The sequence below is a fragment of the Cetorhinus maximus genome, chromosome 4, assembly GCF_964194155.1.
Source record: "Cetorhinus maximus chromosome 4, sCetMax3.hap1.1, whole genome shotgun sequence".
NCBI lineage: Eukaryota > Metazoa > Chordata > Chondrichthyes > Lamniformes > Cetorhinidae > Cetorhinus > Cetorhinus maximus.
Genome location: NC_135882.1, coordinates 39069631 through 39092561, shown reverse-complemented (window position 1 = coordinate 39092561; position 22931 = coordinate 39069631). Strand labels below are relative to the sequence as shown.

Below are 22931 nucleotides of genomic sequence, written 5' to 3'. Positions count from 1 at the left end.
TAGGGGGCATGGGGTGGTATAGGGCGTATGGGGGGCTGTTGGGAGTAGGTAGAGGGGCATAGGGTGACATTGGGGTATTAGGGCCCTATGGGTGGGTAAAGGGGCATAGGGTGGCATTGGGGTATGAGGGACCATAGGAGATGGGTGCGGACATGAGGTGGCATTGTTTGGCATGAATAGGGAATGGGAGGTGAGGGGGTGTGAGGGCCTGGAGGACTGTTTTTTATTTTGTTCATTTTTTCAATTACCTCAACAAAGTGCCAGTGCACAGAGGCAGGCTTTCCAGCCAGCCCACCTCTGCATTCATACCGGGGGCAACGAGCCCAACCTCTAATCCAGCATGCCCCAACCCCCGGAACAAAAATCCAACTTTCTGGGCCTTTTTCCTGGGTCGGGATCGCAGAGCCGGGAAATGTCCAAACTCTCTCTACACGCGACCTGGGAATGAAAATCCAGGCTAGTGTTTGATGGTATATTCCCTTCTATTAGGGTAGGTTTTAGGCTGCAAGTGAGCTGTTGTACCATGTTTTTAGTTGTTTGGGATAACATTTTGCTGTTAAAACAGTTTTGCAGAGTCTATTTGTAGAGGACTATAACTGTTCACTTGAATTTTCCTGTTCAGAATTTTTGTTTATTCTTTCATGGGAATTGGCCTTGAGAAGATGGTGGTGAGCTGCCACCTTGAAACCGCTACACTCCATGTGGTGTAGATACACCCACAGTGCTGTTAGGGAGGGAGTTCCAGGATTTTGACCCAGCGACACTGAAGGAAGGTGATGAACATGGGAATGCTGCTCGGCCCGCAAACAATAAGGAATAGCAACAAAGAATACAGCTTAGATCAGCACAGGCTGCAACAAGAGGAGGAAGGGGTCATTTTGGTCAAATGTTTTGCAGGAATGTGCAGCATATTGGAATCTCTGAGGGACCGTGTATGAAGTTTCAACAAGGAGACCTGTGCCACCGGTTAGACTGAGAATTGGAGCCCAACATCACAGCAAGCAATGCATTGGCTTTGGCACTGAAGGTCAGCATGGTTCTAAACGGCCATCTCTCTCTCATTCCAAATTCACTTTGATGGCATCAGCAACATCAGTCAGTTTGCACCCAGTGACCTGTCACTCATGTAGTTTGCGAGGCAGCAATTGTTCATTAGTGTCCTTAGGGAGGTTGATCAGCAGGGAGTAAACAATGGTCGGAATTGTCCCAGATTTGCACTAAGTGTGGTAGTGGGCGGGAAAATGGACGCTGTACTGGGGAAGGGGGGTATCCCTGGGTGCATGTGGAGACATGTTGATCTGTGCAAGTGACCTCAAGATGGTGAAGGCAGAGGAGGCAGTCTCCAGAGGAGATGAGGCCAGATGGAGGTGTGAGGTTGTGTGTGAGAGAGTGAGTGGTGATGTCCCTTGAGCTGGCAGTGAGTGAAATGCCAGTGAATGTGTGATGGCCTTGTGAGTGTGAGTTTAGAGTGATAAGATGTTTGCCCTACCCTGGTGGCACGGATGAGATCATTCATCTGTTTTCTGCAATGGCCGATCTCTTGTGTGCAGACTGACCACCAATGCCACCACCTCCCAAGCCAGAGTGGTAAGACTGATGGGCCTCCTGCAGCCAGAGTGGGGGGTAGAAGACATTGCGGTGGGCCTCCATGATGTCCAGAAGACCTCCCAGGGATGTGTTCCTGAATCAGGAGGCTGCACTCTTCTTGGCCTTTGGGGCCATGTCTTCAATGGAGCAAGCATTGAGAAGTGTGCGCATGGCTACAGTTTAAATATGGTGCCCTGCGTGAAAGAGTGGCAAGCTAATGGCATGGCGGGCAAATCGGAGGCCACCCGCCAGTGAGACGACATGTTTCCTGTGGCTGCATAGTTAATGAGGCGGGAATTCTTCTATACGGCACGAAAACCCACCATTGCGGCCGACGGGTAAAACATCCATTTTCCTGCACGCTATCGCACTTAGTGCGAATCTGGGACAATTCCGACCATTACTTTCTGCCTGCAGTCTCTTCCCTTACCTCAGGTCACTTCTTCCCCTTCCCCAAGCAAGCCCTAATCCTGAAGGCGTTGAAAAGCCTTACAGCTGGTCTGGTAGGTGGAGACCTGCCTGTGAGCCCTCCTAAAAGTGATGTGGTGCTGCCTGTGAAGCCTGGCACTGATGACCAGGAGTGCTGCCCGAAGCAAGGTAGGCAAACAAACCTTGAAGTCCCGAGCGAAGTGCAGCTCACCAGGTGCACATTGCTTATGTATAGTTGTGAAACACGTCGGCCTGCAATCATGCCGATGTGCTCGGATGATCCAGCATGGGGGGATGTTCCTGGTGAGCAGTGTTTATAATGAGATGCTAAAGTATTGAATTTAGGTTCCTGATGTGTGGTGGTGGGAAACGCGGCCTGTCATTGTCGGGTGGAGCAGATGATCACAAATTGGTTTTGCGAAGGCGTGAAACCGATTTTTGGCCTTCTCGTGATATTGTTGCGCCGCCCCCCCCCGCCCCCCCTGCCTGCTGAGACACCTGATGCCAATGGGGCCAGAAAATTCCAACCAATGGAATTTGCCAGCATTACTGGAATCCCAGAGGTATAGCGCATCAGAGACTGTAAGCACTGAGTCCCACAGGAACCAGCTCTATTCCTCCACAGAAAATGCTTCCATTTGCTCAATGTTCAGCTTGTTCCTGATCAGAGTGACTCAAGCAGGCCAGCTTTACTGTCAGTAATCTTCACACTTTCTCACTGATGCTGTCCTTATGCAATACCCAAACTGTTCCATCTAGAAATGAGGTTGCTGGTGAACATTGACATTCCATTCATCAACTGGCTCATACCTTCTCTCAGGAATCCAGGCACAAACTCAGAGTGCTAATGTAATGAGAACCATACAGTAACAAGGGTTCTGATTAAGCAAACCACTGGCACCCTGAAACAGTGGTTCTACTATCTGGACTCCTCGGCAAGGGCTAGCCTACAGTGAGTGTCAAGTTTCATAACTGGTTGCTGCAGGCTCCTCAATATTGCCTTGGAGCTGCTTCAAGGAAAAGAAGTAGAGCGGGAAGCTTGACAAGGGATACGAGACTGAAGGATAAAGAAACTGATCACAGCTCTGATGTACAACAAACTGCCAGAGCCATAATGCAGAAAATATATAGAGAGATTGTCCTCAATCATCCTCCCCCCTCCTCAGAGCATCAACACTCCCTCCTTCCATCTGACCTAACCCTGACATCCACCATGTCAAAGTCCTCATAATCTTTATAACAAGAACACACATGAAGACCAGTAACTCTTTCATAACACATTTTCCCACTGCCCCAACAGATTAACAAATGGTTAAGTGACTGATGCCTATCTATAGATCATACTTGTGCAAAACCCTAGTTTCTGCCTGTTGTTCTCGATTACCTATTCTAGTATTCCGATGAGTTGGATCTTCAGTGGCTCTAGTTCTGGAGTGGAAAGTTGCTGAACTTATGCTGAGGCATTTGAGATGGCCATAGGCAACCTTGAGGAGCTCTGCCTGCAAATTGCAGGGTCTTGGTTTTAGCCAGGACAGTCTGGGCCACCAGACTGTCTGGCACCAATGAGGGCACCAATTGAGAGGTTAGTGGGGGAACAGAGATGATGTCATTCTAAAAGAGAATGGTAAGTGCCTCTCTCAATGTCACTGTGAGCGACCAGAGCCTGAGTACTCCCAGTGACCTGCATGAGAATAAGAGTGCAGGTGTTCTAGGAGGTTCTTGAAGTCACTTTTCACACTCTTTATCCAGACTTTGTAAGACAGAGGTGATGTTTGACCCCAGAGCCAAGATGGCAGCAGGCTGAACTCCCATCAAAGCTGTCAACAGAGACTGCCTCTGAATGCTCAGAGAGATGACCACTTAATCCATGTTTGGCTGCATGGTCTTGATGTCATGAACAAAGGCAACACAATTATGGCATCATAGACTGGATGCATAGACAAGTCCATGGGGATTGTCATCAGTGGTTTTACATATTTTGAGACCTCAATATCTTCATTTGTACCCTTTACCGCAGGGGCTAGAATGGGAGCTGTCCCTCTACTGAATTGTTTCCTGGGCCTTCCTATTTCACTTACCGTTTCTCCTGTGCACTAGTACTGGGTGAATGGCCACATGCTGAGTCCTCTAGCCTACCCTCTGAACTGTGCAGAGTGCCTGTGAGGTCGAGTGATGATTCAGGTGAGGCAAGCTTGACCTCTTTTATTTCTCTCCTCCCTGAGAGTGGTAAGCAGAGACAGATGAGGGCTTCTGCAAGAAACAGCAATTTGTGACCACAATGTATAAGGGCTGGATTTTCCCGAATCAATATTAGCTATTAATAGATTCAGTTAAGGCTCCAGTCAAGGCCCATTATCCCACACCGACAGAACATTCCTGGCACAGACAGGCCCCAAGTCCGGAACCCAGAAACTGCATGGAGGCGGCCTCCTGACAGCAGATCAAAGAACCGTCAGAGCCTCCTCTCAAGCCCCTAATGATGGAGCCATAAGGTTGAAACAACCGTAGCCACAATCATTCCCGTGGTGGGGTTACCCCTCCAAACTGATGGCCCTCACACCTCAGGGCCTTCATTTTTAAACATGTTCAGCAGATATGCTGAGGGTACCTCCAATTTGAGGTGCCCTCAGGGTCAGCTACCCAGCAGCACCCAGCTCTCCCATTGGAGAATGTCTGTTGTAAAGGATGCACATCGGTAATCAAAGAGGAAATTTCTAACAGATGAAGCAGCATAAGATTTGTACTTATGTGGAAATGGGCTGTCACATCTGTCTATGGATTAATAGTTACTTTTAAGTGCATGCATGTTGTTATGAAGGCACATTTGAAAGCCAATTTGTAGAGGTCCCAGAAAACTCCTTCAATCCTAGAGTTTTGGTCAAGGTATATGCTCCAGTCTGGGGTGGAATCGTACCAGATTTGAGCTAAGTGCGGTAGCAGCCGTGAAGAAAGTCATTTTACCCATTGGCGTGTTTTTGTACCGTATAGTCCCGTTAATAATGCATTCACAGGAAATTCTCTGGATCGCTGGAGGGCAGGCTCTGATGTGCCCACCACGCTGTAACGTTAGCACCACCTTGCTCTGGGCACCATATTTAAACTGCACCAGAGTGCTGCCTACTTCATGTCTAAGGCCTGGACTGCTCCAGGCGACAGATGGTCCCGAAAGCAAAGAAGACAGTAGCCCCCAAATTTAGTGACACCTCTCTGAGCGCCTGCTGGACACAGCTGAAGGCCGCTGTGATGTCCCCTACCCTCGCTCTGGCTGCAGGAGGTCTACCAGAGTCACCAATCCAGCCGGGGAGGCGGTGGCAGCAGTGGCCAGTGCCACTGGAGCACAGAGGAGGTCAGCCATCCAGTGCAAGAAGAAGATGAATGCTCTCATCTGTTCTGCCGGGGTAAGTCAACCACCTCATCACTCTCAACTCTCACACTCACAAACCCATCACACATCCACAGGGATCTCATACCTCAAGTGACAACACCACTAACTCTCTCACACACCCCCACATCTCCATCAGGCTCATATCCTCTGGAGCTTGCATCCTCATTCCGTCCATGGCTTCGCTCACCAGACAAACATTCCACGCAGTGCCATGAATCCTGCTCACATAGACCTGCACCCCATAGCGGTAGCCATGGGTGAGTTTCTGCATTGGCAACGCAGGGAGGGAAACGGGGCACCTTGATGTCCCCCCAGACGCTCCTTCCCCTCAAAGAGTCAGGCCAGGGCCCTCGGGCACCTGAAGAGAGGAGGAGCAACAGCTGGACACCGCTGGGTCATCCACTCAGGTATCTCAGAGGCTGTCCTATCCCTCCGAGTCCCCTTTGCCTGTGACCCCCTCAACCTCGTCCTCTGTCACCACCAAGGGAGCAGCTGGCCCACAGAAGGACAGCCAAAGCGAGCCTGGGCCCTCAAAGCCTCAGCTCTCCAGAGGACGCACGCTGAAGTCATCAGCGGCAACAGGGCCAACAGTCTGCTTCCATCCCTGCTGCGAATGTCAGGCAACATATAGAAGAAGTGGTAGGCCTAGAAAAGTTAAGAAAAGCTGATCCCAAGTGGTTGCATGGATGAAGACATTTTGTCACTTTTTATAATCTGAAAATATATTCACTTTCACTGAATAATGTGTAATGGTGTCTTTCAGCTTGATTGACGGGCTTCATGAGTCCTCCCTGTGCATCCCCCCCCACCAGTAGTTCAGCTGCATGCAGCCGGACCACGAGTGATTCTGCTGGGAGAAGTGTGTGTGTGTGGGAGGGCCTTTTAGAGCCTCGTGCAGGCATTGTTACACACACGAGGCACCTTCCTCCATCACACTCATCTTACTGTCCTGAGCATTTTCAATGCTGCCTGCTGGGGTTCTCTTTCAGTTGTCCATCTGAGCTGACCTGCATCTCCGCTCACCCACTGATCACAGTCTCGTGCATCATCTGTGCTAGTCCAAAACAAGGCTTCATTCACTTCCGATTTTGACAACAATGGTCGTAGTCAAGTTTTTAATCAGCTCCACTGTCCTTTCCCCTCCCCCAGTCACCCATGTCCTTTCCCCCATCGCTGTTGACACCCCCGGCGTCATCTTCCACCTCCCCACCATCACCTACCAACCAAAACCCTTGTCTTTCCAAGATGTCCAGGCAAACGTACCTGTTCCCTACCTTCCTGAGAATCCCACCCCCATCCACATTGACCTCCCTGACCTCCTCCTTCCTATCCCCCAGGGTCCGTGTCTGCCTCTGAGTCCCCACCAACCACCCTCACCATCTCTTCTACCAATGCACCCTTACTCCCCCAGCCTTCTGGCTCCCTCTGGCCCTCTCATGCTCACCATTTCCTCCTATGACAGCCACCCTCAGTTCGCTCCCCAGGAGGAATTCATTGACTCCACAGATCCCTCCCTTGCACATTCACCTGGACATCCCCCACCCCTTACTTCCACCCCCCCTTCCAAACTCCCTCCCTTACACCTTCCTCCCTTTACACCTATATCTCCACTTGCCACATTCTCCCCTGTTACACCCTGCTTCCCCGTACTCCGTCCTCCCCCTCCCAACCTCACCCCCTCAGCATCCTCGTAGAAGGTGTCAGATGTAGGCATCTGCAAGTCAGAAGCCATTTTTGAGCATTGGAGTTTGCGTAGTGCCTAAAAAAAAGTGGTACAAACCTCAGTTTAACTCCATAGTATATAAAAGTAATAATATCATCATGAATCTTTATAAATCATTGAATAGATCACAGTTATTGTGTCTAATTCTGGGCACCACATTTTAGAAAGGATGTCAAGGCCTTTGAAAATGTGCAAAGGAGATTTACCAGAATGGTACCAGGAATGAGGAAATTCAACTATGTGGAGGGACTAGAAAATCTGGGATCACTCTCCTTGGAGCACAGAAGGTTAGGAGAGATTTAATGGAGGTGTTCAAAATTATGAAGGGCTCTCTTACAGTGAATAGGGATAAACTGTTTCTACCGGTAGGAGAGTCAGGTACCAGAGGGCACAGAGTTCAAATAATTGGCAAAAAAGCGAAGTTGGAGATGAAAGAATTTTTTTTTCACTCTGCAAGTTGCTTTCATTTGGAATGCTTATGTGAAAGGGTGGTAACAGCAGATTCAATAATAACTTTCCAAAGGGAATCGGCCAGATACTTAAATGATAAATTTGCAGAAGAGTGAGACACAGCAATAAATGGCCTCTTTCTTCCATGATTCTATGTAAAACAAAAACCCTACCCTTTATGTTGATCAATAGGACATTGTACACTTGCTCTGAAAAGCATCCACTGACAAGATGGAACAGTGTGGCTTCAGCAACCTCAGTGACTAGTGGGCCCAAGAGGTGAGTTATTGTGAAGTTTTACAGCACCTCATGCAGTAATAACATTGTAAACGTTACTTTTCATAAACATTTGACATTTGTGTATTTTGGATGGCAGGGAGATTGATGCTCATGCAAAATAACTTACGAGTTTGCATTAAAACTGATTTGGGGCCAGAATAGCCACCATCAGGGAATCTTGTTGGGGAGTTGGGAGTTACAATTGCAGGGGTGGCTGGTGGGGTGAGGGTTGGTGACAATGCTGGAAATGGAGAGGGATGATTGGGAAATTTGCAGATGACACAAAAATTGATAGTAGTTGGTAGTGAAGATGATAGCTGTTGTCTCCAGAAAGTGTGAGATAATGTGTTTGGGGAAGGCAACGAAAACAAGGGAAGACTCAGTAAACAGTGGGGTATTGAGAGGGGTAGAGGAAGTGAGAGACCTTGGAGTGCATGTCTACAGGTCCCTGATGGTGGCAGGACAGGTGGATAAGGTGGTAAAGAAGCATATGGAATGCTTTCCTTTATTGAACGTGGTATTTAGTAGAAAAGCAGGGATGTAATAATGGATCTGTATAAAATGCTAGTTAGGCTACAGCTGGAGTTTTGTGTACAGTTCTGGTTGCCACATTACAGGAAGGACATAATTGCTGTGGAGAGAGTACAGAGGAGATTTACAAGAATATTGCCAGGGCTTGAAAATTGCAGCTATGAGGAAGGATTAGATAGGCTGGGGTTGTTTTCCTTAGGACAGAGGAAGCTGAAGGGTGACCAAATAGAGGTGTACAAAATTATGAAGGGCCTAGACAGGGTAGATCTGTTTCCCCTAGCTGAGAGGTTAATTACCAGGGGGCATAGATTTAAGGTGATTGGTAGAAGGATTAGAGGCACTTCAGGAAAATCTTTCTCGCCCAGAGTGAGTGTCTGGAATTCACTGCCTAAGTTGGTGGTTGAGGCTGAAATGCTCAACACATTTAAAAAGTACCTAGATCTGCACCTGAAGTGCTGTTACCTGCAAGTCTATGGACCCAGTGCTGGAAAGTGGGATTAAAATGAGCGGTTAGTTTCTTTCTTTTTTGGCCATGCAGACGCAATGGCCTCTTCTGACACCCGGCTCCGTAACTTTTCTCTGATTCTATGGAGAGAGTATGTTAAATATCCCAGCATACATCAGATTTTTTTCCTAGACCCCGGAGCAGCACTTCTGCTTCTCTTGGTTTACAAAAGTACAAACCAAAAATTTTAAGGGCTGTATGTTCAGGTGGTCTCGGCAGCGCCCCAGTGTCGGCGGCAACGGTGCCCCAGTGTTGGCGGTGGAGGGGCCCCAGTGCCTGCAGCAGCGCCCCATTGTCTGTGGCAGCAACACCCCAGTGTCGCGCCGGTGTCCCAGTGTCGGCAGCGGCGGTGCCCTGGTGTCGGCGGTAGCAATGCCCCATTGTCAGTGGCAGCGTCGCCCCAGTGTCGGCAGTGGTGGCGCCCCAGTGTTGGCAGCAGTGCCCCAGTGTCGGCAGCGGCGGTGCCCCAGTGTCAGCAGCGGCGGCGCCCCAGCGTCGGCAGCAGTGGCGCCCCAACGTCAGCAGCGGCAGCGCCCCAGCGGCGGTGCCCCAGTGTTGGCAGCAGTGCCCCAGTGTCGCTGGCAGCGGCTGTGCCCCAGTGTCGGCAGCAGTGCCCCAGTGTTGGTGGTATCGCAGTGTTGGTAGCGGCTTAGTGTTGGTGGCACCTCAGTGGCAGTGGTGGCTCAGTGTCACTCATAGCTCAGTTGATAGCACTCTTTCCTCTGTGTTAGAAGGTTCCTGGTTCGCATCCCATTCCAGGGCTTGTGTACAAAAATCAAGATTGACACTCCAGTGCAATAATGAGGGAGTGTTGCAATGTTGAAGGTTCTGTCTCTTGGATGAGACGTTGAACCAATGTTGCATCTGCCTCCTTTGGTAGATGTAAAAGATCCGTGACATTCTTTCAAAGGAGGGGAGTTATCCCTGGTGTCTTTGTTAATATTTATCTCCCAAACCACATCACAAAAGCCAATTATTTCATCATGATCACATTGCTGTTTATGGACATTTGCTGTGCACATATTGGCTGCCACATTTTCCACATTACAACAGTGATGACACTTCAAACTGTAAAGTGCTTTGAGACCTCTGGTGGTTTTGAAAAGCACAGCATAAATACAAAGCAAAAACAGAATTACCTGGAAAAACTCAGCAGGTCTGGTAGCATCGGTGGAGAAGAAATCAGTTAACGTTTCGAGCCTTCATGGCCCTTCGGCAGAACTGAAGCATAGTTAGAAGAAGGGAGAAATATAAATTGGTTTAGGGTGGGCGGGGGGGGGGGGGGGGGGGGGTGGGGAGGGGGTGGGTGGGTGGTGGGGGGAGAGAGAGACACATTGAGGGTGTGGTGATTGTGGAGATGAGCAGATAATCAAAAGATGCCACAGACAAAAGGGTCAAAGAGGTGTTTTGTCTGAGAAAAGTGCTAATTAAGAATGGAGGACAGGATATTCAAAGTACAGCTCTAGTGGGGGTGTGGGGGTGGGGTGGAAAGGCTAACAAGGTTTTAGTTTTAGATTTAAAAATAATGGAAATAGGTGGGGAAAGAAGAATCTATATAAATTATTGAAAAAAAAGCGGGGGGGGGGTGGTGGGGGAGGGGGGGGAGAAACGGGGTGGGGATGGGGGGAGGGGGAGTTCAAGATCTAAAGTTGTTGAATTCAATATTCAGCCTGGAAGGCTGTAAAGTGCCTAGTCGGAAGATGAGGTGCTGTTCCTCCAGTTTGCGTTGGGCTTCACTGGAACAATGCAGCAAGCCAAGGACAGACATGTGGGCAAGAGAACAGGGTGGAGTGTTAAAATGGCAAGCGACAGGGAGGTTTGGGTCTTTCTTGCGGACAGACCGCAGGTGTTCCGCAAAACGGTCGCCCAGTTTGCGTTTGGTCTCTCCAATGTAGAGGAGACCGCATTGGGAGCAACGAATGCAGTAGACTAAGTTAGGGGAAATGCAAGTGAAATGCTGCTTCACTTGAACGGAGTGTTTGGGCCCTTGGACGGTGAGGAGAGAGGAAGTGAAGGGGCAGGTGTTGCATCTTCTGTGTGGGAATGGGGAGGTGCCATAAGTGGGGGTTGAGGAGTAGGGGGTGATGGAGGAGTGGACCAGGGTGTCCCGGAGGGAACGATCCCTACGGAATGCCGTCAGTGGGGGTGAAGGGAAGATGTGTTTGGTGGTGGCATCATGCTGGAGTTGGCAGAAATGGCGGAGGATGATCCTTTGAATGCGGAGGCTGGTGGGGTGATAAGTGAGGACAAGGGGGACCCTATCATGTTTCTGGGAAGGAGGAGAAGGCGTGAGGGAGGATGTGCGGGATATGGGCCGGACACGGTTGAGGGCCCTGTCAACGACCGTGGATGGAAAACCTCGGTTAAGGAAGAAGGAGGACATGTCAGAGGAGCTGTTTTTGAAGGTAGCGTCATCAGAACAGATGCAACGGAGGCGAAGGAACTGAGAGAATGGGATGGAGTCTTTACAAGAAGCGGGGTGTGAGGAGCTGTAGTCGAGGTAGCTGTGGGAGTCGGTAGGCTTGTAATGGACATTGGTGGACAGTCTATCATCAGAAATTGAGACAGAGAGGTCAAGGAAGGGAAGAGAAGTGTCAGAGATGGACCATGTGAAGATGATGGAGGGGTGGAGATTGGAAGCAAAATTAATAAATTTTTCCAGGTCCCGACGAGAGCATGAAGCAGCACCGAAGTAAATACAAGTCTTTCTCGTTTTTTTTGGTCTCCAGCAGTCTTGCTTCAGGTGGGCATTCCGGCTCCCCTACGTCCCCATTCCGACTCCTCTGCCTCTTCTTCCAACTCCCCAGTCCCTGTTCCTCAAACTTCGCTCCCCGGTTCCTCATTCCTCCCCCCCACCCCGATTCCTCAATCCTCACCCCCTTGTTCCTCAATCCTCACCCCTCGGTTCCTCAATCCTCACCCGCCCAGTTCCTCAATCCTCGCCGCTCGGTTCCTCAATCTCACCAGTGTTATAAACAGCACTTGATGGGAGGTGAAAAACAGCAAAACCACTTATTTTCCCCACCCATCAAATGCTGTTCCTGACCAGGGAGAATAGGTGAGACTTGGTGAGTTGCTGCACTACATCTTGTACGTGATACACATTGCTGCCACTGTGCATTGGTGGTAAGAGGGGTTAAGTGTATGGGGTGCCGATCAAGTGGGACGTTTTGACTTGGTTGGTGTCGAGCAGCAAGTGGAGAGTATTCCATCATACTCCTGACTTGTGCCTTGTAGATGATGGACAGGCTTTGGGGAGTCAGGAGGTGAGTTACTTGCCACAGAATTCCCAGCCTCTGACCTGCTCTTATAGCCACAGTTTTTATTTGGCTGGTCCAGTTCAGTTTCTGGTCAATGGTAAGCCCCTGGATGTTGATAGTCGGGGCTTCAGCGATGGTAATGTCATTGAATGTCAAGGAAAGATAGTTAGATTCTCTCTTGTTGGTGATGGTCATTACCTGGCACTTGTGTAGCATGAATGTTATTTGCCACTTATCAGCCCAAGCCTGAGTGTTTACCATGTTCTGCTGCATGCGGACACAGACTGCTTCAGTATCTGATGAGTCACGAATAGTACTGAACAATGTGCAATCATCAGCGAACACCCCCATTTCTGACCTTATGATAGAGGGAACGTTATTAACGAAGCAGCTGAAGATGATTGGGCCGAGGACACTACCCTGAGGAACTCCTGCAGTGATGTCCTGGAGCTGAGTTAATTGACCTCCAACAAACACAACCACCATCAATTTGCTAGGTATGACTCCAACTAGTGATGCGTTTTCCCGCGATTCCAATTGTCTTCAATTTTGCTGGAGTCCCTTAATGCCACATTTAATCAAATGCTGGGCTGCCTTGTCATTGAGGATGGGGATGTTTGAGGAGCCTACTCCTTTGGTTAGGTGTTTAATTCCACCATTAGTCAGAACGGAATGTAGCAGGACTGCAGAACTCTGATCTGTTAGTCGTTGGATCACTTAGCTCTGTCTATTGAATGCTGCTTCTGATGTTTTGCATGCATGCAGTCCTGTTTTGTAGCTTAACCATATTGGCATCTCACATTAGGTCTGCCTGGTGTTGCTCCTGGCATGCTCTCCTGCACTCTTCATTGAACCAGGGTTGAACCACTGGCTTGAATTTTATGGTAGAGTGAAGGATATGCCAGGCCATGAGGTTACAGATTGTAGTTGAATACCATTCTACTGCTGCTGACGGTCCACAGCGCCTAGTGGATGCCCAGTTTTGAGCTGCTAGGCCTGTTCTGAATCTATTCAATTTAGCATGGTGATAGTGCCACAAAACATGATAGGCAGTATCCTCAGTGTGAACATAAGATAGGAGCAAGGAAAGACCATATGGCTCGTTGATCCAGCTCACCATTCAATATGATCATGGCTGATCTTTGGGATCAACTCCATTTTCCCACCTGCTCCCCATGTGCCTTGATTCTCTGAGAGACCAGAAATCTGACTATCCCAGCCTTAAATATAGTCAACATTGGATTATCTGCAACCCTCTGGGTTAGAGTGAGGAAATATCTCCTTGTCCCAGTCCTAAATGATCGGCCCCTTACCCTGGGACTGTGCCCCTATATTCTAGATTCCCCAGCCATAGAAATCAACCTCTCAGTATCTACCCTAATGACCTCCTCCAGAATCCCACATGTTTCACTGAAATCACCTCTCATTCTTCTAAACTGCACTGTAAAGATTCTGTGATTCTGTGAATATAAGCTCAATTTACTCAGCCTCTCATCATAGGGCAGTCTTATCATCCCAGCGGCCAATCTAGTGAACATTCGTTATACCACTTCAAATGCAAATATACCCTTTAATATGGGACCCAAACTTTACTCAGCCTCTCGTCATAGGACAACCCTCCCATCCCAGTGACCAATCTAGTGAACCTTCACTATACCGCTCAAATGCAAACATATCCTTCATTAAGTATAGATACCAAAACTACATACACTGTTATAGGTGTGATCTCACCAAAGCCCCATACAATTTAGCCTGCACTCCAATCCACTTACAATAAAGGCCAACATGCCAGTTGCTTTCCTAATTGTCTGCTTTATCTGCATGCTAACTTTCTGAATTCCTTGTAGGAGCACACCCAAGTCTCTTTGAACAGCAACAATTACAAGTTTCACACTAAAGTGAATAGCCTCACACTTCCCCACATTATGCTCTATTTGCCAGCTTAGTGCCAACTTGTACCAACCCATGATCCCACACCCATCATCATTTGCCTATGCACCCTCCATGCCAACTCACTCAGCACCCACCATAGGAAGAACTCAGAAACCATGCTGAGATGCAAGAAAATAAGGTTCTACATAACTACTACAGCCTTATATATAAAAATTGCTCCCATTCATGAAAGCCCATTCAATACATTTAAATCTCCTCAAACATTTTAATCCCTTATCAAACAAACAGTTTATTCATAACCCCACATCATAACCTCTTTGAGATATCAATCAAACTGTGAACTTACAAGTGGGCTGCTTTGTCCTGGTTGGGCTGCTTTCTCCTGACTCACAATCCTTTACTGTAATAATGATAGATTGTGGAAAGTAGCCAAGCATTAAAAATGCTATAATGATTATACTTAGGGTCATGTCAACAAACAAATATTGAAACTGCTGGAACATTTTTTCTTTAAAGTCTCACAGACATATAGGCAGTTTCTTGCATCGTTTAAAGGGCTAGCTATTTAAAAAAAACTTGTCAACTTGCTAGTTCTATCCATCCTTCAGGACCAGCCCTATAAATACTGTGGCTATAAAAACAGGTGAGAGGCTGAGAATTCTGCAGCAAGTAACTCACTGCCTGACTCCCCAAAGCATGTCCACCATCTACAAGGCACAAGTCAGGAGTGTGATGAAATACTCTCCATTATCCTGGATAAGAGCAGCTCCAACAACTTCCAGGAAGTTGGACACCATTCAGGACAAAGCAGCCCACTTAATTGACACCCCATCCATCACCTTTAGCATTCACTCCCTCCACTATTGTCAGACAGTGGCAGCAGTGTATACCATCTACAAGGTGCACAACAGCAACTTGCCAAGGTTCCTTTGACAGCACCTTCCAAACATGTGACCTCTGCCACCTAGAAGAATAAGGGCAGCAGATGCATGGGAACACCAGCACCTGCAAGTTCCCTTCCAAGCCACATACCATCCTGACTTGGAACTATATCATCATTCTTTAACTGTTGCTGGGGCAAAATCCTGGAACTGCCTGCTAACAGCATTGTGGGTGTGCCAACACCCCATGGACTACAATGGTTCAAGAAGGCAGCTCACGGCTACCTTCTCAAGGGCAATTAGGAATGGGCAATAAATGCTGGCGAGACGTTCTTACAATGATACACAGATGTCTTAGAATGAGGTTCCTGATGTCCAATGATGGGAAAATCTGCCATTGATGGGCAGAGCGGACGATTGCAGACTGGTTTCACGACATCGTGAAACCGATTTTTGGCCTTCCTGCCATATTGTCGGCTCACACTGCCATACACGCCCGCCGCCAATGGGCACGGAAAATTCCGACCTCTGCAGTATTTGGAGTCATAGGTGTCTCATCACAAGTCAGCAAGTCATCCATGACACTGAGGTGTCTTCTTCGCTCAAAATTTTGCCTCAGAATAGGATTTTGTGGCAAATGTTCCGGCCATCCTCTGATGTAGTACTGACGGATTTGAGCATGTTCTTCATCTGACATTTGTGCATTTATGATCTCTTTTAAGCATAGTGTTGTGGCTGGTAGATGCTGTGGTCTGTTTCTTCCCTTGCACATATTCATTTATAGCATTAAATCTCATCAACCTCAGACAAAATCTCTGCACCTTTGAAGCATCTTTGCTAATTCCTTCACTTTCAATAGAGTAACCAAAGATTTGTGGCCAGGCTCAGTTGTGAATTGAAGACCCAGGACGTAGTCTGCAAACTTCACGCAAACTTCAGGTAGCAGCTAAGGCTTCTTCTTCAATAACTGCATATCTTTATTCTGTTTCGGTCAAAGAACAAGTTACGTAGTACACAGATCTATGTTTAACATCCCTCTGAGTCTGGGAAAGTACAGCCCCCACTCCAGCCGATGATGTATCTACAGCAACAATCGTAGGAAGTTCTGGATCGTAATGAGCCAATATTTCTGGTGATATCCTTTCAAACTACATTTGCTGGGCTTCCTCCCAGCACCAAGCCTGGGCCTGTCTTAGCAGCTGACATAATGGTTCATTCACGTTTCCTAAGTTAGATAAGGACTTCCCCACTTGATTCACCATCCCCGTAAACTGCTGCAGCTCTGTCACATTTCAAGGAAGTGGAACTTATTTGATTTCTTTAGTTTTCTGAGGATCTGCACTGACCCCTGGCACTTGCACAATATGCCCGAGGAATTTAATAGTCGGTTTTAAGTACTCCCATTTGTTATTAAGGGTAAGTCTTGCTTTTTGTAGATGTTACAGCACAGCTCTCACTCTGGCATCATGCTCAGTTGTACTGGAATCATCAGTTAGGGCGTCATCCATGTGACAAATTACTCCCTCCAGTCCTTCCCGGACACATGTTAATGTCCACTGAAAAATCTACAGTGCAGATGTGATACCAAAAGTTAATCTGTTAAAGCAACATCTCCTAATCAATTCCTCCATGCTGTAGATCAATTGTAAATCTGTCCAAGCTCCTCTATTTACGAGTGAACAATTCTGGTTCTGGATTATGCATAAGATTTTGGTGATTCTCCTCTCTTCGTATCGAAGTGTTGCACTTGCATATGGCAAATCAAAGAACTATGCTTATAGAGCCACATGGATCCTGCAGAGTGGACCTGCAATATCTGCATCCTGGCCCTTCAACCACATTCCTACCAGAGTTGCAGCAAGTGTATGGAAAAGGATGCTGGATTTTGATCCTGTGTTGTTTAACTCCCAAACTGGCCTGCCCTTCAAGCAAGTTCTAGTCTGATGATTTCAAGCGACCGGCTTTCTTTTGATATTTTTCATCTCTCATGAAATGTGGCTTCCAAGGAGTAACAGATATCTGGTAATTCGAACAGATACTTTTTAAAATTTATTCTTGGGATGTAGGCATCACTGGTAAGTATGACAAATCTCCATCTCTAAAGATGTTAAATTGAGTTTTTTTCAACTTCATGATCATTTTTTACTGATACCATATTTTTTAAGCTGAATTCAAATTGACCAAATGTCATGCTGGGATTTGAATTAATGTTCGCTGGATTGTTAGACCAGCGATCTCAATTGCTAATCCAGCAACTTAATCATTGCACTACCATATCCTTATATGTATCCTTGTAAATAATATAAGATGCATAATAAGATGACTAACTCAATCTGGATACACATAACATCCTACTTTGTCTCTTTTGCAGTGTTGTTGAGTTACTGGATCTCTGGCATGATGATCCTGAGGAGCTTCTCTTTGAGCTTGGTTTTGGCAAGGAGGATGCTGACATCTCAACTAAAATACCTGTTCGTTTTATCAATAGCTTTTCTGTTGCAACTGGAATAAATTTAAGAGTGTTTCTGGATGCACAGAAGCTACGGATGGAAAAGGAAACCCCCGATTTATACAGTAAGAAAGGTTCTGTGTAAGAGGATGTGGCTTTGGTTTAAAAAGCAGGATATCCTTTCAGCTTGGACTCTTATTCATCATGTATATGTATCGATTGGATCTTTGAAACAGCCTGATCATTTGAAACAGTGACTAGCATTTAGGCTTATAGGCCCAACCCAGTTTCAAAAATCACTTGTTCTGTGTCACTAGAACACTGTTTTACTATAATGTAAAACTTCTCTTAAATTATCACCCAAAGTTCCAAAAACAGCTCTCTTCAGCATGAGTACAAAAGGATGCTGGAAATCTGAAAAAAAAACAAAAAAAGTAACTCAACCTGAAATGTTCACCCTGTTTCTCTTCACAGATGCTGCCTGACCTGCTGAGTTTTTCCAACATCTTCTGTTTTTATTATAATACATAAGAATATTCAAGTTTGTAGGTGATAAGTGGATGGATAATCAATGGGCCTAAGATAGGGGCAAAGGTGACCAAAGATTCAGAGGTGAAACTAAGGAGTCTTTGTGATGAGAAGGATGTAAGGCCTAAAACTGAGCTCATGGTCGAACAGGGTGACAATGTTGTGAATGATCTGTTCGAGTCTGGGGTGGTGGTCAGGGAGATGGATGGAATCAGTGGCAAAAGAGGAATGTTCCTTATAAAGCTGTCTTTCTTCTGCTTCTGATTTAAGGCTTAGATCTTTTCCTTCACACCCCGACCTTTGATCTCCCTTTCCCTAGTCACTGATTAAGGGGGGCGGGTGGGGGGGAGGGGGCGGGGGGGGCATACGGGTGGCGTACTGTCATGCCTCTGCTTCTAAGTGCAAATCACAAAAATAATTAAAAATCACAAGACTCCAATATAGCAAAACATAACAAAAGACAGAGAAGTGCAATTCAGTCCGCTGGAGGACCACAATTGAAACAATTTTATGTTTACAGCATATTCCATGAAATGGATCCTTAAAATTAAATTGCTCTACATATTGGCCAGTTGATCTCCAAAGCAAGGTGACTAATTGAATTTGAGACATTACAGATAAAACGCTGAGTGGTTAATCTATTTATGTCACCTTCTCTGTTAATTCTGATTCATTTATATGGGGATACACAGACACAGAAGTAACACATGATTTGTCATTAAAGCAGTGCCTATTATGATAGCATTAATGGTTTGTGCAACAAGGTACAAAATCAAGCCAGTCTTGTTGATTAGGTATTCCAATTTATGACTTACCATGTTATTTCCACTATGGCTTCTGTGAGCTGCTTGTGTCGTGGCTTTACCACAGCATCACATTTTTTAAATGGATATCCTGTATGTTTTAGTTTTTCTGGTTTATATTTTTGCTGTTTACTGGCACTTTCAAATGCCAACACTGCACTTAAGCTAGATCTGAAGTCGCAGATGTGACTAGTTCAGGATGGAGGATCTAGCATCTCTCTCTCTTCCCCTGTAGCACAGTCAAAATTTGATATTTACTGTGAGGAATGAGTCACCCTCCTGCCTAGTAATTACTATTTATGTGCTATTTAGGAACATTGTGTTACGGACATGAGGGTGAGGTGGATTGAATTATTGTTACTGTTCCTCTCTTCTGCCCATGAGAACGGTAGTTTTTAATTTCTAATTTACTTTGTTCCCCTTAGTATCCTTTCACCTGTTGAAATGGGCCATGGTGTGTTTCCCAATCCCCAGTTTATGAGGTCCAGTGTTAACAGTAACCCCACAGCAAATTCTCTAAGGCGAAACAAAACTAGGATTATAAACACATTCAAAACCTGAGAGATGGATCGCAACACACATTCACATTCACAAGCATACAAGGTAGAAAGGCAGAGAATGAAAGGGAAAGAAGTTACAAAGTGCATGTTACTTAGAAAAAGTCAAATAAGGTATTGGCATTAATTTGCATGAGTTAAAGTCCAGTAGTCAATGATCAAGGAAGGTTTATCCAGATGGCTGTGTCCAGCAGAATTCCTGGTCTTTGCCCTTGGAACTCGGTTGAGGTGGTTGAAGATGCAGCAAAGCATCCTTGCATTCTGGGAATTAATTCACTCTGTAGGTGAAATACAGGATCCTTTCTGGAGATCCAACTTTGAGAGGGATGGAATTCAGGGGCAGGCTGCTAGCCTGGAGTCTGATTTTTTCTTCTGAAGTTAAACCGCAGCTGAAGACAGAATCCAAAAGCTGTATAATTAAAGTAATTCAAACGGCGTAAGTCTCGGTCATGTGGCAGGGTGGTTTTGGGTTGAGCCATTCAGCTAACAGTCTACTTTAAGGACCCTTGTTAAAACCCATTGTATTTTGAGCAGATAACGGTGGAACCATTAGCACAACCTTGGGAGATGAGGAATCACAATAGCTCTGCCTTTGTTCAGAGCTGGCTGGTGCCAACATCTCGTCTATTAGTCCTTTGCGTTGGCTTGGCTGGAATGTTCATACAATGCAAGGGGTGCCACATCCCAGGAGATTGATGAGTTAGCCTTTGTCCATTTTTTTAAAGCAGAAATTAAACAGACAATATGGAAGGGAAACAAATTTTAAAGATTTTTTTTCTTCATGCCACCTCAGCATGACAATAGGAACAGGAAAAGGCCATTTAGCCCTTCAAACCTGTTCTGCCATTCATTTGGGTCATGACTCTTAACTCCATCTACCTGATTTGGTTCCATATCCCTTAACATCCTTATCCAATAAAAATTGATCAATCTCAGTTTTGAAATTTTTCATTGAACTACCCTCAATAATTTTTTGGCAGAGGGAATTGCAGATTTTCACTATCCTTTCAGTGAAGAAGTGAACATAAGAAATAGGAGCAGGAATGGACCATAAGACCCCTCAAGTCTGCACCGCCATTCGATACAATTACGGCTGATCTTCTGCCTCAACTCCACTTTCCCACCCACTTCCCATATCCCTTGATAAGAACATAAGAACTAAATGCTTCCTAACATGACATTTGTATGGTTTAGCTCTAAATTTAAGGTTGTTCTGTTCTAGATATCCCCTCAAGAGGAAGAATAGATAACAACTGGCATCCCAGCAGATATTTTTTTCCCTCTCTTGGAGATACTGAGGGCAATTGTTGCTCAAGTTGATACAAGATCACTCAAGATGGTGGAAAAATCTTCCCAGAAATACTTAGGGCTATGATAAATCTGATAGTCTTAAAGGAAATTGTATTTGATTGTGACAATGTTCTATCAAGTTAACATATGCTAGTTTTAATTGTCTCACACTGAATACAGAGGCTGTTTCTCTTTTTCATCCACCTCATCCATTTAGGTCGTTTCCGGCAGCTTGATGCCTTACAAAAAGCACATGATGTATTCTCCTCCTTGTTCCCAGAGATAGACAACCAAAATCTATCTCCTGAGCTCATCACAGAAGAGGAACAGCATTCAGATACAACAGAGAACTGCACAAAAATGTTGAGAAAAGTGTCGCAGAACATGAAGGACTCTCAAAATTTCATAGTAAGTAATGAGAAGCCTTCAGGAAGGGATAGACGAGCTGCTTTCCAACGTGTTCACCAGTCTATTCCTGAAGACGGCTTTTTGGCACCACTGACAGTAGAACAGAATGAGGCTGAAAACAAGGCTCCTGATTTGCCTCTTAACTTGAAGGAGGGCCAAGGTTGTACCTTGCTGGAAATGGCTGACAAAAGCAGGGACAGGGAATCCCGACTCATTACCTCCCAAGCAAAGAAACTGAAATTCTACACAAGTGATCAGCCACCAGATTCTTTCGAAATGGAAGAGGTAAACAAAATTAGACAAAAGGAATTCATGTCACATGCAAGTAAAATAACACACAAAAGTAGAAGGACTAGTGGAGATAGCTTAAAAAATGTTTGGCGTCTTGGATTTTATAAATGGGATATAGAACATAAAAGCAAAGAAGTAAAGCTAATCCTGTACAAATCATTAGTTAGGCCACAGTTAGAATATTGTGTCCAACTTTGAGAACCCTGCTATATGAAGAATGTAAAGGTAATGGAGAGAGTACAAAAATAAATCAAGTACCCTTGTGAATTCCTTTAGTGCCTGTCTTCCGTTTACCTGTGGCTATCCTTGTTCTCCTGTGAGGTGCTTCTTCAGCATGGATGGTGCATGCTGCTGACCTTCAGCTGAGGAGTCTGCAGATGGCCTGGTAGAGTCACCATGAGCCACTCTGGATCTAGAGGACCTGGCCTGAGCTGCAACAGTCTGTCTGTACTGGCTGGTTGACAAGCAACAACAAGGGTGCTGGTGGAGTTCCAAGATTGGGAGTAGAAATGCTGTTTGCTTATTGTATCTAATATTTCACACCCCTCCTCTTTAACTGGAATGTCTGCATCATCTCTCTCCTTAGTGAAGGCAGAGACAAAGTATTCATTGAGAACCCTGCCCACATCTTCTACATCAACCCACAAGTTACCATGTACATTTCTGATAGGCCCAACCTTTTCCTTAGTTATTCTCTTGCTCTTAATGTACTTCATGTACTGGTAAAAACATCTTAGGATGTTTTACCTGAAATCTGATACCCTCCCTCCTACACTAGCTTTCCAGGCATGTGTTTATTTGCTCAATTCTCCTATTTCTATACTTGCTTGCACATGGGTCTAGGAGAAATCTTGAGATTACTCTTTTAGAGGACCTGCTTTTCAATTTCCTTCTTAGCTCTCTAAAGTCTGCATTCAGGACCCCATCCCTTTTCCTATCTAAGTCATTGGTACCAACGTGGACCATGACCTCTGGCTGATATCCCTTCCCCAGGAGAATGTCCTGCATCCGCAATATACCACCCTGGAGTCAGGCCTACGGCCACAGGCTCACCTGTCTGTTTCCCTATCTAATGAATCCTCTATTAATACTGCTCTTGTCCTCTCCTTTCTCCCCTCCTGTACAGCAGAGCTGCCACAAACTTAGTTCTGACTGCACTCCTCAGCAACCAAAACGGAAAAACAATTGGTGAGTGGAACCCCAGGTGATTCTTGCACCACCTGCCTAATTTTCTTGGACTTCCTGGCAGTCGCCCATTCCCTTTCTGCCTTCAGGCTCCTAAGCTACGTTGTGACCACCTGTCTGAATGTGCTATCCACGTATCTCTTAGCCTCACGGATGTGCCACAGTGACTCTAGCCGCCGTTCGAGCTCTTAAACCTGGAGCTCAAGGTTCTGCAACTGGTGACACTTCCTGCACATGTGGTCGTCTAGGACACCGGTAGCATCCACGACTTCCCACATGTTACAAGACACGCATTCCATACGACCAAGCTGTCCTGCCATGGCTTCAATTTACTTCTCTTTTGTTAACTTTATGTTCCTTTAGTTTACTTATGCAACTTTATTTTAGCTGGCCTCGACTTAACTTTATTTACCTATTGCTTGTGTTTCTTAATTAAATGTAAGTAGCCCCTTTTAAAAAGAATGTATTTTTCTAATTCTCAACTACTTGATGACACT

The 22931-nt window shown here is 46.0% G+C and overlaps 1 protein-coding gene across 9 annotated transcripts in view; it reads left to right on the top strand.

Moving 5' to 3' along the window:
* Positions 1 to 22931, top strand: part of itprid1 (ITPR interacting domain containing 1) — a 259239-nt gene that overhangs the window by 79505 nt on the left and 156803 nt on the right. For all 9 annotated transcript variants that reach the window (XM_078540090.1, XM_078540089.1, XM_078540085.1 and 6 more), the window contains 3 exons: positions 7767 to 7853; positions 17295 to 17497; positions 20768 to 21243. In XM_078540090.1, coding sequence (XP_078396216.1) covers positions 7767 to 7853; positions 17295 to 17497; positions 20768 to 21243 — 766 coding nt within the window. The remainder of the gene's footprint in view (positions 1 to 7766; positions 7854 to 17294; positions 17498 to 20767; positions 21244 to 22931) is intronic.